This window comes from Gymnogyps californianus, chromosome 15 (genome assembly GCF_018139145.2).
Source record: "Gymnogyps californianus isolate 813 chromosome 15, ASM1813914v2, whole genome shotgun sequence".
Taxonomy (NCBI): domain Eukaryota; kingdom Metazoa; phylum Chordata; class Aves; order Accipitriformes; family Cathartidae; genus Gymnogyps; species Gymnogyps californianus.
In genome coordinates, this window is record NC_059485.1 from 4,664,906 (window position 1) to 4,678,929 (window position 14,024).

The 14,024-nt window shown below is 56.2% G+C and overlaps 1 protein-coding gene across 1 annotated transcript; it reads left to right on the top strand.

Annotated features, from left to right (window-relative positions):
- Positions 1 to 10,411: 10,411 nt before the first annotated feature.
- MMD2 (monocyte to macrophage differentiation associated 2) lies at positions 10,412 to 13,393 on the top strand. Its single transcript, XM_050906180.1, has 7 exons — positions 10,412 to 10,476; positions 10,589 to 10,670; positions 11,343 to 11,503; positions 11,596 to 11,670; positions 11,978 to 12,079; positions 12,714 to 12,783; positions 13,190 to 13,393. Exons 1-7 carry the CDS (start codon positions 10,412 to 10,414, stop codon positions 13,391 to 13,393), a joined length of 759 nt encoding a protein of 252 aa, XP_050762137.1.
- Positions 13,394 to 14,024: the final 631 nt, after the last annotated feature.

Sequence of the window (14,024 nt, forward strand, 5' to 3'; positions counted from 1 at the left end):
AAAAGCTGCTCCTTCCTTTGTGCCAGGGATGCTCTTTCGGCTTCCCTGGGCTGCAAGTAACAGGGACCAGGCTCTGTGATGGGGTGAGTAGGAGCCACAGGGCTCACAGTGGCATATGCCCTTCAAGGCATCAGAAGCATCTTACAACATCTTTTCAGAGGACGAGAAACTCTTGCTTGTGGCCTTCTCTGGAAAAAAAAAAAAAAAAAGCAGAAAGTTTTCCTTGTGGTGGAAAAGCCTGGAACAGCTTCATTTTTAATGTTGTTTTATCTAATTTTGAGTGAGGACCAAGAAAGGAGGAACTTGGCCATCGATACACCCACGAAAAGGAATAAATAAAGTACAGCGTGGTGATGAAAGACCTGTTGTGTGGAAAGCTGTAGCGAAGGCACTGGGCTTTGAACAAAGAGATGAAAGGCGGCAATCAATGTGGGAGCGTTTCGTGAACTGCCAGGAGAAAACTCGGGGCTGGAGGGGCACCGGGGTGTCCCTGAATCCCTCCCGGCTGGGCTTCAGAGACGGAGCATCGCAGCTGGGCAGGGGGGAAGAAAGCAAAGGGAGGGGGCTGTCACCGTGGTGGGAATAGGGATGCATGGCAATGCCGTGTGAGCAGGTTGTGGTTATAAATGAGGCTCTTGGTGGTTTCTGCTCTGCTCGGGGTCCAGGAGGGTCTTCCATCATCTGCCACTGGGGATGGGGAAAGGGAGTTAAAAAGCACGGTTGCTGCAAGGCTTTCCCAGTCGCTCACAGCCTGCACCGTGGCAAATGATATCCATCTCCTGCCCGACAGGCCAAATTCAGCCATGACACCAGCAGCAGCACGCAGTGACAGGGTGCAAGCAGATATGATTCCTCCTGCTTTATCCAACCACCACATAGTTATTCCTCCACTCTCCCTCCACCCTTCCCTCTCCTCCTCCCTTCCTCCCAGCTCACCTAAATGGTGCTGGTTTCCCCCCAGAGCAAGAGATTGGTGCAAGTCGCATCTTCATCACTTAAACTCATCAGCCAGGTTACACCAAGCCAGTAACCGATCCCTCCCTCCACCTCACTGCCGGCTTTGACCTTGCTTTGGCCCACTTTTTGCTCAGACGTGGGCCGGTGCCTCCTGCCCACGTAGCTGCCATGGGGCTGCAGCTCAGCCCCAATCTCCCCGCAGGGACACAAAGCGCTTCCCAGGCTTTGGCCATCCAGAGCCGTAATTGAAAGGAAACACGATTAAGCAGGGAGCTGCTGTATCTGGCCGGCTTCAGCAGCTCTGGAGCAGCCGGCGGAGAGGGGTTTGCTGGGAGCTGCAGGCTGTGCAGGGCACTGAATCATCCTAATAAACTGATAGCAGTTCACTATTTGATTTGTTGATGTAAAAGACTCTAAATCTTACTGCATTTGCTTGTCTTGCCCTGCACAGAGTAACACAGAGAGGAGCAGCCAGGAAAATCCACGTTAATTTCTCAGCCGAGAAGCAGGAGGTTAGGGAGTAGGTGTGTGGTCCAGGTTTGTCCTCACCTACCTGGTGTCCACAAAGTAGACACTGCCACCTCCTCACCGGCACGAGGGGATGGAGATCTGAACTCTACGCTTGCTCAAAAGCAAATCCTCATAGTTTGGGGAAAGGCAGCTGGGAAGACCTTCCTTATTGCTCCCTGCACCTGCAATTACTGAGCAAGGGGACATTCGCCGACTCCTCCTCCAGCATCTCTAGGCAAGAGAGGGAGAGGAGAACCAGCAGGAATAGGAGGGAGAGAAAACATTGGGGTCCTCAGACCCCAACCGCGAGGAAAACAATGCCAGGCTGACAGCCTGAGCAGAGCTACCGCATTGGGAAGATCTGGTCCCCGTTTGCTTTATGATGAAAGCGCGAGCAGCCCTCGCCTGCTCCCACACACGCCGAGATGCTTTCCAAGAGCTCTGCTTCCCCCACAGCCCATGTGGGATGAAGCAGTGAGAAGGGAAATGCTTTCCGTGTTGATATCGCAGCTCAGAGTTGCTCAAGAGGCAGGGGCTCCTCACTGTGCAAGCACCAGCCTCATCCCACCATCCCCAGCAAGACCTGCCAGGCTGCCTGCAGCTGAGCAGATCTCCTTGCTGCAAAAGGCACTGCTCCAAGAGATGGGGAGGCCCCCAAAATACCTAGGGAAAACCGGGATCACCTGATGTCACTGCCTAATTCCATATTGGTTGCTCTGTGGGGCCAGGTTGACTCAGATACCCTCTTAAGATAGCACTGGTAGGATTCATCTCATGTAGGTTTAGATGCCCAGGGTGCAGTTATCATTGGAGCCAGGTATTTGGAAGGTAACAAGTACTCGGAGCATCATTTGCGATGGGCTATTCCCTCAAACTGCCCCATTCCCTCCTTTGGGTGGGTCGGGAGACCCGGCAGGACAGGCTCAGGTGGGGAGCACCACACTGGAGATGTGCAGCAGTGGGCAAGCCAAGCCCTGTGCCTTGTGCTTTCGGGGGAAGGACAGTCTCTTGGCTGCCTGGGAAACAGATGCACGATGGTCTTTTCCCTCCTTCAGCTGGTGTTGGATATCAGCCTGATGTGATTCTTTGGCAGAGCTCGCCATGGCTAGCTTCACGACGTAGCGGCCAACATGATGCATGGGAAATTCAAGCCACTGCCCAGGGCGGCAGGTCAGTGAATGCGAGAAGCGGGGCTCTGCCAGGACTGCTCCCAGGCTCGCCTTCCCCTCCTCCTCCCTTCCCACACCCCCAGCTCCACAGCGAGACAAAGCAATGCAAACCAACTACAACTCCTACGGAAAGGAAGGGAAAAGAGCACGACTGTTATTTCAGTTCATTGCTCTTGGGGGGTGCTCAGCTGGAGCTGCAAAAGGAGATCGGTTGAATACTCAGAGAGATGCTGAAAGGGGATGGATGCTCAGAGCAGGGGCTGAGCAAGGCAGAGGAGACCTGACCAAACACACAGAGCTCAGGTCTCCCTTTGGGGTTCTCCAGGTGTAATTGAACCTCAACATTTTCATGCAGTGAAAATCCAGAGTCTGATGGGCTTGATGTGATACACTGCAACTTCTCATGATAAGACAATACCACGAGCATCATATTCCCGATGTTTGCTTCAGATGCCAATTAGTTGAGCTGAGCAGTGCTGACCTTCAGGAGAGTTTGGATCCAAGTCTGTGCTCCTGTTCAAGTTTACGGTCCAGGCTTGCTGCTGATGAGCAGGTCAGGGGCAAGGAGTTACCTCCTCTGTTGTGCTGAGCAGCACTGGCTGGTACCATAGCATTAGACACAGCCCTGCTCTCTGTTGCAAATAATACTAGTGGAAATCCTAGTATCTGCTTGCCTGGCTGATGAAATGCACGATTCTCCTTCTGTGCCTTCGTTGTCCAGAGGCATTTGCTGAATAATTTACAGATACCATTTGTACTTGAGTCGCATCCAGGAATCCCAAATGAGAGCCTGGCCCTGTCTCTCGGGGGATGCTATGGGGAGACCTTATGGACCTGAGAAACCGTGACCTGCCCATGTCATTTCACAGGCACAGTGGCAGCCAGGGTTAGAGGCTGGGAAGGCTCCAGCGCCCAAACTGTCCAAATCCTCTGCCAGCGGGCAGAAGGGCCGGTGGTGGCACTCACTCCTGCCCACCTTGGGCTGTTGCAGAGTTCAAGCAGGCAGAGCCAGCTCAGGACTTGTCCCACTAACTTCTGTGCTCAGGGCAATGCAGGCAAGGCAGCAAGGAACATGCACAACGACTTTCCAAACAAGCAAATAGTGAATAATAGAGAATTTTCAGTTCTGGAAACAGTCCTCCTAACATTCACGAAACACCTGGGACATCAGAGTCATTTTGTGACTAATCAGCTGTTGTTGGAGGTCTCATGAGTACCAAATGAAACAAGAAGTCCCGGCTCAGAAAGTAATTTGGGAAACACTCACCAATCCCATCTGTTGTGAATAAACAAACAGCTCTGCGGTAGTTGCAGGGTCATGAATTGCCTTGGAAGAGTTAGAGATACCATCTACATAAAGAGCAGAAAGCCTGCTGGAGAGAAAAATAAATATCCCTGCACAGAGGATGGGAATACGGACAGTTATGACCCTGCTGGGAATTACCTGCTGAGTTTCCACCCACCAGCCAAGCCCTCCTAGATATATATGGGCTTTCATGGGTGCAGAAACGGCATCCAGCCTAGCCTGGAGCCTCCAGTGCTTGTCTCTGCTAGGGTGAGGAGCAAGGAACAGGAATCAGGTATACCCTTGGTGTGATCCCTGGTGTGTTCAGGGAAATAGCAGCATTTTCCCTCCTGCCAGCCTCGGCCCCTCGTGTACCCACTGCTGTGGCAGCAGGATGCGCCGGGGCAGTGTCTTGCCTGTCCCTTCATGGGGGACATCTGTGCCTTGCGGTTCAGAGCCAGGTACAGCACAGACATGGCTGAGTGCGTGGTCCCTGTCTGGGAGCATCTCTAAGTCAGCAAGCAGACTTGTTCAGCATTTCTCATGGCATGCAGGCAATTTAGTGCCAGGGGATGGTCTACAGCCAGCCCAGGGTGTTACCACATGTCAGAGTGCTGGGAACGAGCAAAATTGGGATGAGGGTAATCGGAGGTGATGAATGACGATTCAATCTGCAGCCTGTTTTGACTTGCTTTGTGGAAGCAAGGCTTGCACCAGGGGCATCTGGGCAGGTTAGTCCAGAAATCTGGCGATCCGCTAATTTACCCGTAAGAAAGGTTGAGAAATGCTGGTTTAGATGAAAAGCCTTTCATTTTCTGCTCCCTACGCAAGCTGCCAGCTCTTCGCATGATGCCAGGAAGCAGTACAAAAGAAAATGCTGCGCTGTCTTGCTCCATCAGCCCTCCTGCCCCTTCTCATGCGGGATGGGCTGGAGTCAAAGGAGTAGCCCACGGAGCAGGCTTGCCCTGGCTGCCCCTTCTCCCCTGGCCCAGGGAGCCTACCAACAAGCTCACACCATGCACAGCTCAGCTTTCCAAACCAGGAGCGCCATATGTTCGCGTAGGAGCATGCAAGCACTGAGGAGCGGGCATGGCAATAGAGGTTTCGGCTCTTATCGGGGTGCCACGCAGCCGTGCACATGCCCACGTGGGTGGCTCTGCAGCTGACAATGCTGGGCAGCATCAGCCTGAGCCTTTGCATTTCTGCTTCCCAGTGGCAAACGCTCCTGTGTCAATGGGTAGGAAGGAAAAGCAGGATTTCTCGAGTGCTCCTGGGCTGGGTAAAGCAGCTTTGTGGTACTGCAGAGTCTAGGGGCTGTGCAGTGGGAGCTGCAGCCACAGGGGAGAAGGGAGGGCTGCTGAGCCTTTCCCGCATCACTGAGCTGCAGAATTGATGTCCTGGATTTGAGAGGGGGCCCTGAGCACATCTCTGCTGTCCTGCTCTGTCTCCTGCATCCTGGGACCATGCCCTGTGCATGAGCAGCACTCGGGGCTGTACACTGTGCCATCACACACAGCTCCCCAGGACTGAGCTGATTATGAACCACAGAGGAGCTCAAGGGGATGAAGCCTCTTACCAGGAACTGCAGCTGGAGCATTACCAGATTACGGGTCAGAAGCAAGAGCACACACCAAGCCCCAGCTTACAGGGATGCCGCTGCAGCTCACACGTGAGCACAAGCCTGAGGACCAAGCCCTGGCATCTGCACTGAGTGTGCAGCCTCTGGGCTCATTAGGGCAAATCCAGACCATGAACTGAAGAGGAGTCTGGGGCCAGTCTGCCCTACAGGGACACATCTGCTCCATCACTGTCACCTCAGGCGTCACAACACTTGCTCTACCAAGGGACAACCCAAAGGGCCCCAGCAGGACTTACCACCGCTGCTGGTCAGCATCCAGCAAATGCTTTCTCCACCTGTCCTCTCTGACAAGATACTGCCATCAGGATACAATCCTCCTCTCTTACTCTAAAAGAGGTTTTGCCACCCAGTCACAAGGAGAAGGAGAAATCCTCTCCCTTTGCAGTCAAATTCCCAAGAGCTGCCCAGCAGGGAACGCAGCCTGGAAATGCCCCAGCTCCCTGGGCAGGAGGGTAGATGCACAGCAAACCAGCATCCCGCCTCCAAAGACATTAGGCCAGATCCTGAGCAAGCCAAGCCCTTTTATAAGCCGTTTGCAGGTAAAACCTGTAGACATTAGCTGGTCTGGGGAGATTCACATCACCAGGGACCAACCTCGGACATGCCGGCTGCTCCTTTATCCCCGCGGCACCCAGCCCGCAGTGCAACACATGGCTCTGGCATTTAGTGCTTCACGGGTTGTGAAGGGGATGTGTTGGCTCTTCAAGTGTCATGGCCACGGCCACGGCCTCAGCAATGTGCAGAGGAAGACCAGCTCCTCAATGCATAGATACACAGCCACATGTCATGTATATAGCCTGATTTATAGCAGGGTTGGGGGTGTCAGGTGTTGGACTGGCTTCTTGCAAGAGCAGGGATGAGCTGCTCAATGGGAGTAGAGGCAACCCCCAGCTCACACCTCTCCATTAGTATCCTGGTGATTTTACACCCTCCTCACATTATCCTTCCACCAGCTCGCCTAAAGGATGTCAAAATTATTATCCTCACTTGGAGAGGGGGAAAAGGGGGCGAGAGGGAAATGAAGTGACGTGGCAGAGGCCAGCCACCGAGTCAGTGTCAAAGGCAGGACTAAACCCCATCGCAGCCTGGCCTGGGTCTCCGTCAGGGCTGTGCCCCCTGTGTGTGTAGGGGACAGCTTTCCTGCAAAGTGTCCCACGGCTCTGCCCGCGTGACTGCGTGGCTGATGCAGGTTGTCTTGGTGCCCCCAGGAGAGCTCAGATGCTGAAATGCTCACACATGAGCCCTCCGGAGGAAGAATTTAATTTAATCCCCTTTTTTACCTTCTTCTCCCCCACCTCAGCAAAGCAAGAGCCAGGCAGATCTGCATGATTTTTGAGGTCAGAACTTTGTTCTTGGATAAAAGTCTTTAAAAAACTCAAAAAAACCCCTCGAAAGGCACAAGAAAACAGAGTGGAAGAAAGAGAAGGAGAAAGGAACAAGCCTGGGAAGCCGGCTCTGCACTTTGCCCCGGCTGCCTGGGACAAGGGGCTCTTTGTTTCCCCGGCCGGAGCCTGCTGCACTGGCCCTTTTCACTCTCCCTCCCTGGGAAAGGGGCCAGGGGGAAGCAGGCACAAGCAGGGCAGGCAAAAAACCCTGGGGCTGCAGTGAATAAACCCTGCTCGGACCCCCACCAGGCTCCCCATCTTCATGTAGCTGGTCTGTATAGTGTCTGCCAGAAACAGCACTGGGAGAAAAAGGTGGCCGGGAGCCCCTCGAGTCTCTGCTTCCCAGGCACCATCCCTGAAAATGAACACGCTCGTGTTCCTGCCGTGCAGGAGGTTTTAAACTTCTCTGTGTCTTTTGGACTTTGCAATCCTAAAGCACCTGCTAAAATGCATTGAAGCACCCAGCCGGTGTTTAATCAGCTGCCCATGGCTTCCCGGACCTGCCATGTCGAGCGAGCCACATCGCTGCGGCTTTTCTGAGTCCCCAGGTGCGTGGCAGTGTAGGCTGGAGGTTGTTGGGGACAAGTCGCTTTCGTCTCCTCCCACCCCAGGGACACTGTCAGGGTGTCCCCAGGTGTACGGGTACAATGACACGGAGCTGGCGATGATCATGGATTTAGCCAGCAGGGCAGGAGACTTGCTGCAGGGATGAGATCTAAGTTTGGAGAGGTGTTTCTCTTCTCCTTATTTTCTTGCATTGAAAAACCCTGGAGCTTTGTCTGGCTGCCAGCAATTCTCCTTTTCCCGACCCCAGTTGCACAGAGCTGGGGCTGGGAATCACTCAGCAGCCTCCCCTGGGGCTCTCGGCCACTCTGGGCTTTCAGGAGCTCTCATGAGAGTCGCAGGTGCCCTCTCCAAGCATGTCCGTTCATCTGTCCTGGCTGGAGCTCAGGTTTGAGGCTGGTTTTGCACACCAGTATGGCAACTTTCTGCAGGCTGGGAATGATGCAGAGCTCCCCGTGCCCTGCCCTGTACCCATGCCAGCGTGCACAGGGAAGACATGAGCTGGATGGATGCTTGGCATCCTGGGATAGTCTGGGAGATAGATAAAGTCCCAGGAGAGAAGGCGAGGAAATGGCCTCTGCACCCCTGGGGAGCAAGGTGCTGCAGGGCAGTCAGGGACTCATCCTGCACTGCCAGGAGATGTGCAAACACTGGCTGCTCCCGTGCTTGTTTGCACAGCTCTGCTTCTGAGCACAGAGGACCATGAAAATGTGCCCAACTAGCCCCAAAATGCAACGCTGGCTGCTCCGGCAGGGCCCTACTGTACCCAGGCTGGCCCAGCACTTTGCAGCAAGGTCCCACATCCGTCATACTCCGTTTCCCATCCTTCACAGGATGATGCTTATTAGAAAGCAGGGCAGGAAAACAAGAGCAATCTCTCCCCAGGTCAAAAAAAAGTTCCTCCTCAAGGCTATTTCTCCCTCTGGGAAAAGCAGGCGTTTGCAGTGTGCCACACCAGCACAGCTTTGGGCTTCAGGGACACGCATGCTGTTCGCCTTCATCCCGTGGCGATGGCCAGGGTGGCCCTTCCTGGCCTCCCCATCCCTGTACCAGAGCTAGGGAGGATATTTGCACCCCAGGGATCCCTTCCCAAAGGGTCTGGGCACTCCTTGGCCCTGGTGGAGGGGGCTGTGGGAACCGGCCCTGCCTCTGCTCCCCATTACTGCTCTGAACAGCAACCGCCAGAACGGAGGGGAGATGGTGCGGGGCTTTGTTAAAATAAATAAAGTCAAGGAAAAGGCCTCGAACGTGTTTCCTCAGCAACCACGACGTCACGCGGGATGTCTGGCCTTCCCCCCGCCGCCTTCTTGTTATTAAAAGGGAAAAGAAAGGGAAGCAGAAAGCGAAGGGGAGCTGGGGACAGTCTCCTGGCAACGCTGGGGACAGTAATGTCCTCTTGCCAGGGGGACATGGCTCCAGCACGGGGAGCCCGGCCAGCCCTCATGGCCGGAGCGGCGGGATGGGGAGGACATTCCTGGTGTCCCCTGGGATGGAGGCGACAGCATGCTGGCCATGACCACATCCCCAGGGATGCCTGGCTGCTTCCTGGCCACGGCAGCCTTGCTAAACCCTGATGTACCCAGCGCGTGTCCTTGATTTGCAGAGCAGCGAGAGCTTAGCCCCTCCATTTCCCCCTCTTAATTCGAGACATTTTTTGGTGACGATGACCATGCATCTTCCCGCAGTGCCAGGCTCCGGCTGCAGGCAGGGCAGGGGCTGGGGACAGGGTCCCCGCACGGGCTGTCACTGCTGCCTGCCGGGGATCACCTCGCATGCCTGAGCCCCCTGCGGCCACACTCCCTGCCTCCACTCAGACCCTTGTCATTTGAGCTATTTAATCCGTCCTGGCGCAGTTTTAACGGACAGCAGTGAGCAGCTCAGGCGGTGGGGCTGAGCAGGCAGGCGATGCCAGAGGAGTCCCCACAGGCATGGGTGGCTTGGGGATGGGGAGAGGGGACTTCTACTGCCTTTCCCACTGCCCTAGACTGAGGGGTCACCCTGCACCCAGCGGCAAGGTCCTGCCAGCCCCCTCGCCCCCTCACCGGGTGCAGCCCAGCTGTGAAACGCACCACAGATGGTGCCGGAGCCGAGAGCAAACGGGGTCAGAAAGCAATTAGCCCAGGTCCTGCAGGGCAGCCCCGCTGGCGCCAGCTCAGCTTGGCCATCCTGACCTGAGCCACAGCAGAAAAAGTCTTTAAATCCCTGATTACCAGGAGCAGCCAGGGAAGGATCACTCTCTGTTTGCCTGTTTCTTACTCCCTTTCGCTCAGCCTCCACTGCTGGCCCCTGCCAGAAGAGGACAATGAGCAAGGCAGCACTTTGCTCCGACCTGTTATCATGGATGCACATTTAATTTGCCTCTTAATGCAGCGTTATGCACCTAGCAATGGACTAGCCAAGCCTGACACTATTTTTTATTGCTGTGTGTTGATCCGACAGGGGAAATCGGTATGTTCCTCTGAACGCCAAGAGCAAGCTGATACTTCAGACTAAGAGAAACAGAAATAAAGATACAGGTTTTCAAGGGAGCGTGGCGGGGTTTCCCCCTGCAGCAATCTGTGCTGGGATGTGCGGCCACAGGTTGGAGGTAGATGCAGGTGGTACTCAGAAACCAAAGGCATCATGGGGATACCCTTGTCGGAGCTGGGCACACTGCTGTGACATGAGGGTGTCACCGGCGGATGGGTCGGGGACCCGCAGCAGGTCCCCCCACTACCCCTTGTGCTCTCTTCACTGCTGGGGCTCTTCCCACCACTGCTGTTGTCTGCCCTCTCCTGCCCGCAGCAGCAGGCAGAGCTGGCTCCTGCCTTCTGCTCTCCAAGCCACGGCAGCTACCAGGAAATGCTTCAGCCTGAGCCATAGCTGAGCAAGACCTGGGGTCCTGGCGTTTGGAGCCAGCCAGATGGACAAGCCATGCCCGGTGCCGGGGTCACTTCTGCAGGGCAGCTGGAGCAAAGCTCAGCCGAGGTGGGCCTCCAGGCTGGGGGGCTGGTGGGTGTCCCTATGCAGACCCCTCCAAAAGGACTTTCCCCCAAACCCTGTCCCCTGAGCGTGTTTCTCTCCCTGCTTCTCGCTGCAGGTTCATGAATCACCGCGTCCCGTCCAACCGCAGGTACCAGCCGACTGAGTATGAGCATGCGGCGAACTGTGCTACCCACGCAGTGAGTCCCTGTCCCCGTCCCAGGGCGAGGGAGGATGGTGCTCAGCTCTCCAGGGATCCCCTGAGGAACCTCAAGAAGCACCTAAAAATGTCTGTGTTCAGCCCTGGAGCAGCTCCTGAGGGTCTCGGGGCTGTGATGAGGCAGATGTGCTCCAGGTGCTCCTGGGGATGCTCTCCCTCCTTCTGCCCTGGGAAGCTGATGTGCATCTCCCTTGCTCTCACCTACCATGGTCCTGTGTCCCTGAGGAAGCTGGCCATGGGCTTAGTGGAGCAGTATTTTGCAAAACTCCCTGAAAATGGAGTGTTTTTCACAGCAGGAACGGTGACAGGCACCCCATGGGGCTGCCTACACAGCAGTGGGAGGGAGCACTCCCCACATCAGTTTCCCTTGGGAGGTGGCAGCTCCCACTCCGAGCCCTGGGAGATGACTCCGAGGTAGCCATCTTCCTTGTGCCTTCCTCCTCCTCCCTACCTCCACTTGGAGAAGCTATTATGGAGCTGCACCATGCAGGGAGAAACCCTGCCTGGCCCGTGTGGGTGGCCAGCCTGCCTCTTACGGATGGTAGCTTTGACCAGAAGCAAAAGAAACACCTAAAAGGAAAAGCAGAGACTGTATTGTAGCTGCTGAATGGAAACACAGAGAGTCAACAACAGGTTTGCTTCTCCCTTCCAGTTCTGGATCCTGCCCAGCATCCTCGGCAGCTCCATCCTCTACATCCTCTCTGATGACCAGTGGGAAACTATCTCAGCCTGGATCTATGGCTTTGGCTTGTCCAGCCTCTTCATCGTCTCCACCATCTTCCACACCATCTCCTGGAAGAAGAGGCATCTCAGGTACCAGCCCCGATTGCTCGGGGCTCAGGAAGGGGCAGAGGGTCCGAAGGCCCCCGGTGCCGCAGGCTGTGACCCATCTGTCTGTCCTGCAGGACCGTGGAGCACTGCTTGCACATGTTCGACAGGATGGTGATCTACTTCTTCATCGCAGCGTCATACGCTCCCTGGTGAGTTGCTGGTGGGTGGGGGCCATTGCTTGGCCCCACTGGAGGGGAGAAAATCAGCCTGGCTCCAACAAATAGGGTTTCCCTCTCCAGCTTTGGCTCTGCTCGAGGCTGTACCCTACCCCTTTCCACAAAACCTTCCTATCCTATAGATTTCAACCCCTTTAAGTGGAGGAAGTTACAGGTTGGGAAGACCCTTTGGTGGGACAGCCATGGGGGTGAGGGCAGCATTTCCCTGGCACCTCGCTGCCCGCAGCCCGGACCAGGGTGCTGCCCTAGACCCACCTCACCGCAGACCTGGGTCTTGCAGGCTGAACCTGAGGGAGCTGGGTCCCTGGGCCTCCCACATGCGCTGGATCATCTGGATCATGGCGTCTGTCGGGACTGTCTACGTTTTCTTCTTCCATGAGCGGTGAGTGCCTTTACCTGGCCCCGTGCTGGTGGGTACTGCAGAGCCCAGCTCAGCTCTGCCAGCCCCTCGTAATGCCCCGACAGCAGTCAAGCTGCAGGGGAGAGCTAGAAAGGTGGAGACAGACAGACAGACAGACAGACAGATAGCTAGGGAGGTACAGGGTCCCTGGGCAGCCTCCTGGTTAACTGGCAGTGGAGAGCTTCCTTGGCCCACGTCCTTCCCCATCCGCACCCTGGTTTTAGGAGCTTTGGTGGCAGGGATGTGGGAGGAGGGATGTGGGAGGAGGGATGTGGGAGCAGGGATGTGGGAGCAGGGACGTGGGAGCAGGGACGTGCTGCCATGAGTTGTTTCTTCCACATGGTGGCACCAAATAGAAAGCAAAAGGCCCCGATGTCTCCCCGAAGCCCCAAGCGCCTGGCCCTGAGCTGGCAGCTCCCAAGCCAGGGTGGGGGTCCATCACCCCCGGAGCAGGGTGCCAGCCCCGCCGCGGTGGTGTGGCTCACACATGAGGACATGGGACCTGCTGTGATGGCACCTCCAACCCTTTTCCTATAGCACGGCAGTGGACATTACAAGCGTAAAAGTCGGCGCTCCCTCTGCACCTGCCTCCAAGCAGCTTCTCTGTCGGTCGCAGGTACAAGCTGGTGGAGCTGGTGTGCTACGTTATCATGGGCTTCTTCCCTGCCTTGGTCATTCTCTCCATGGTAAGCCACTGCTGGGAAGCACATGGGCTCAGCGCGAGGGATAAATCCCAATGGGGCTGGTTTGTCTCCGGTGGGTTGGCATGGTCCAAGCTGTGTGATGGATAAAGCCATCCCCAAATATGATGTGGCCCGGCTCTCTTTTGGAAGTGCTTTGGGTGCCCAGCAGATACCATGTGCATCTCCAGCAGACCCCCTACCCGGGCTCCGTTGTGTTGAAATCTTCCCAGCAAAGCCAGGCTGCTGGGTCCCTGCTGCCTTGCTGGAAGGGAGGGTGTAGCAGAAGGCAGAGCGAGGGTCCTGCCTGCACCCTGCAGCTGGGGCCACGCTTCTGGTCTTGATGGAATGGTGGGGAAAGGGCAGGCACGCCGCGGCCGCCGCTGAGCCCTGCCTCCCTGCTTGCTCCCAGCCCAACAGGGACGGCCTCCTGGAGCTGGTGGCCGGTGGACTCTCCTACTGTCTGGGCATGGTCTTCTTCAAAAGCGACGGCCGCATTCCCTTCGCCCATGCCATTTGGCACCTCTTTGTGGCCATCGGAGCTGGCATCCACTACTACGCCATTTGGAGGTACCTCTACCGGCCTGGCGTGCTGGAGACTAAAACTTCCCGGTAGACGCCTTAAGGACTTCGTTTGCGCCAACCGGCACATGGGGGCATGGAGGGGAGCGGGGAGGCAGCCTGCACCGTGGGCTCGCCCCAAACCACCAGCTCGCCCCGTGGGCAGCAGCCGCTGGTGCCCTTCCCGCACAGACAGGAGAGCCCGGACGTTGATTTTAAACAGATTTTTCTTTTTTAACCTCGGGAACTGTTTATTTTTTTAGGCAAAGGTTTCGTAACATGGTGACCGACCGATGGGCTGCGGGTGATAGGGGAGTGACCACTTGCCAGGGGCTCGGGAAGGCCTCGCTCATCTGCCTGACCCTGAGCATCCCGCGGGAGCAGGGGCCCTGGCCCTGCACATCCCTGGCCAGTGACACCCTGGGTTTGGCTACCAGAGCCCTTAGTGTGGGCCACCCAGGGGACTGGAGGAGTCGGGATACGGGGAGAGACCCAGCCCCTTTCCCCCGGGATGCCTGGGCATGTGGCTGCCCCAGCCGGGGAGGGGGGCACATTGGCACCCCTGCACCACCCGGGCTCAGCTCCCAAATGGTCCTAAGTCATGTCAGCATTAACTGCCTCCTCCCAAGTTCTTGACGGGAAGGTCCAGAGTCAACAAAGCCTTACATGAGATTGAAAGGTGAATC

Coding starts and splice junctions, on each gene's coding strand:
- MMD2 (XM_050906180.1), top strand. CDS start 10,412: ATGGACAAGCCATGCCCGGTGCCGGGGTCACTTCTGCAGGGCAGCTGG. Junction 11,671..11,977: donor GCAGCGTCATACGCTCCCTG/GTGAGTTGCTGG, acceptor TGGGTCTTGCAG/GCTGAACCTGAGGGAGCTGG. Junction 12,784..13,189: donor CCTTGGTCATTCTCTCCATG/GTAAGCCACTGC, acceptor GCTTGCTCCCAG/CCCAACAGGGACGGCCTCCT.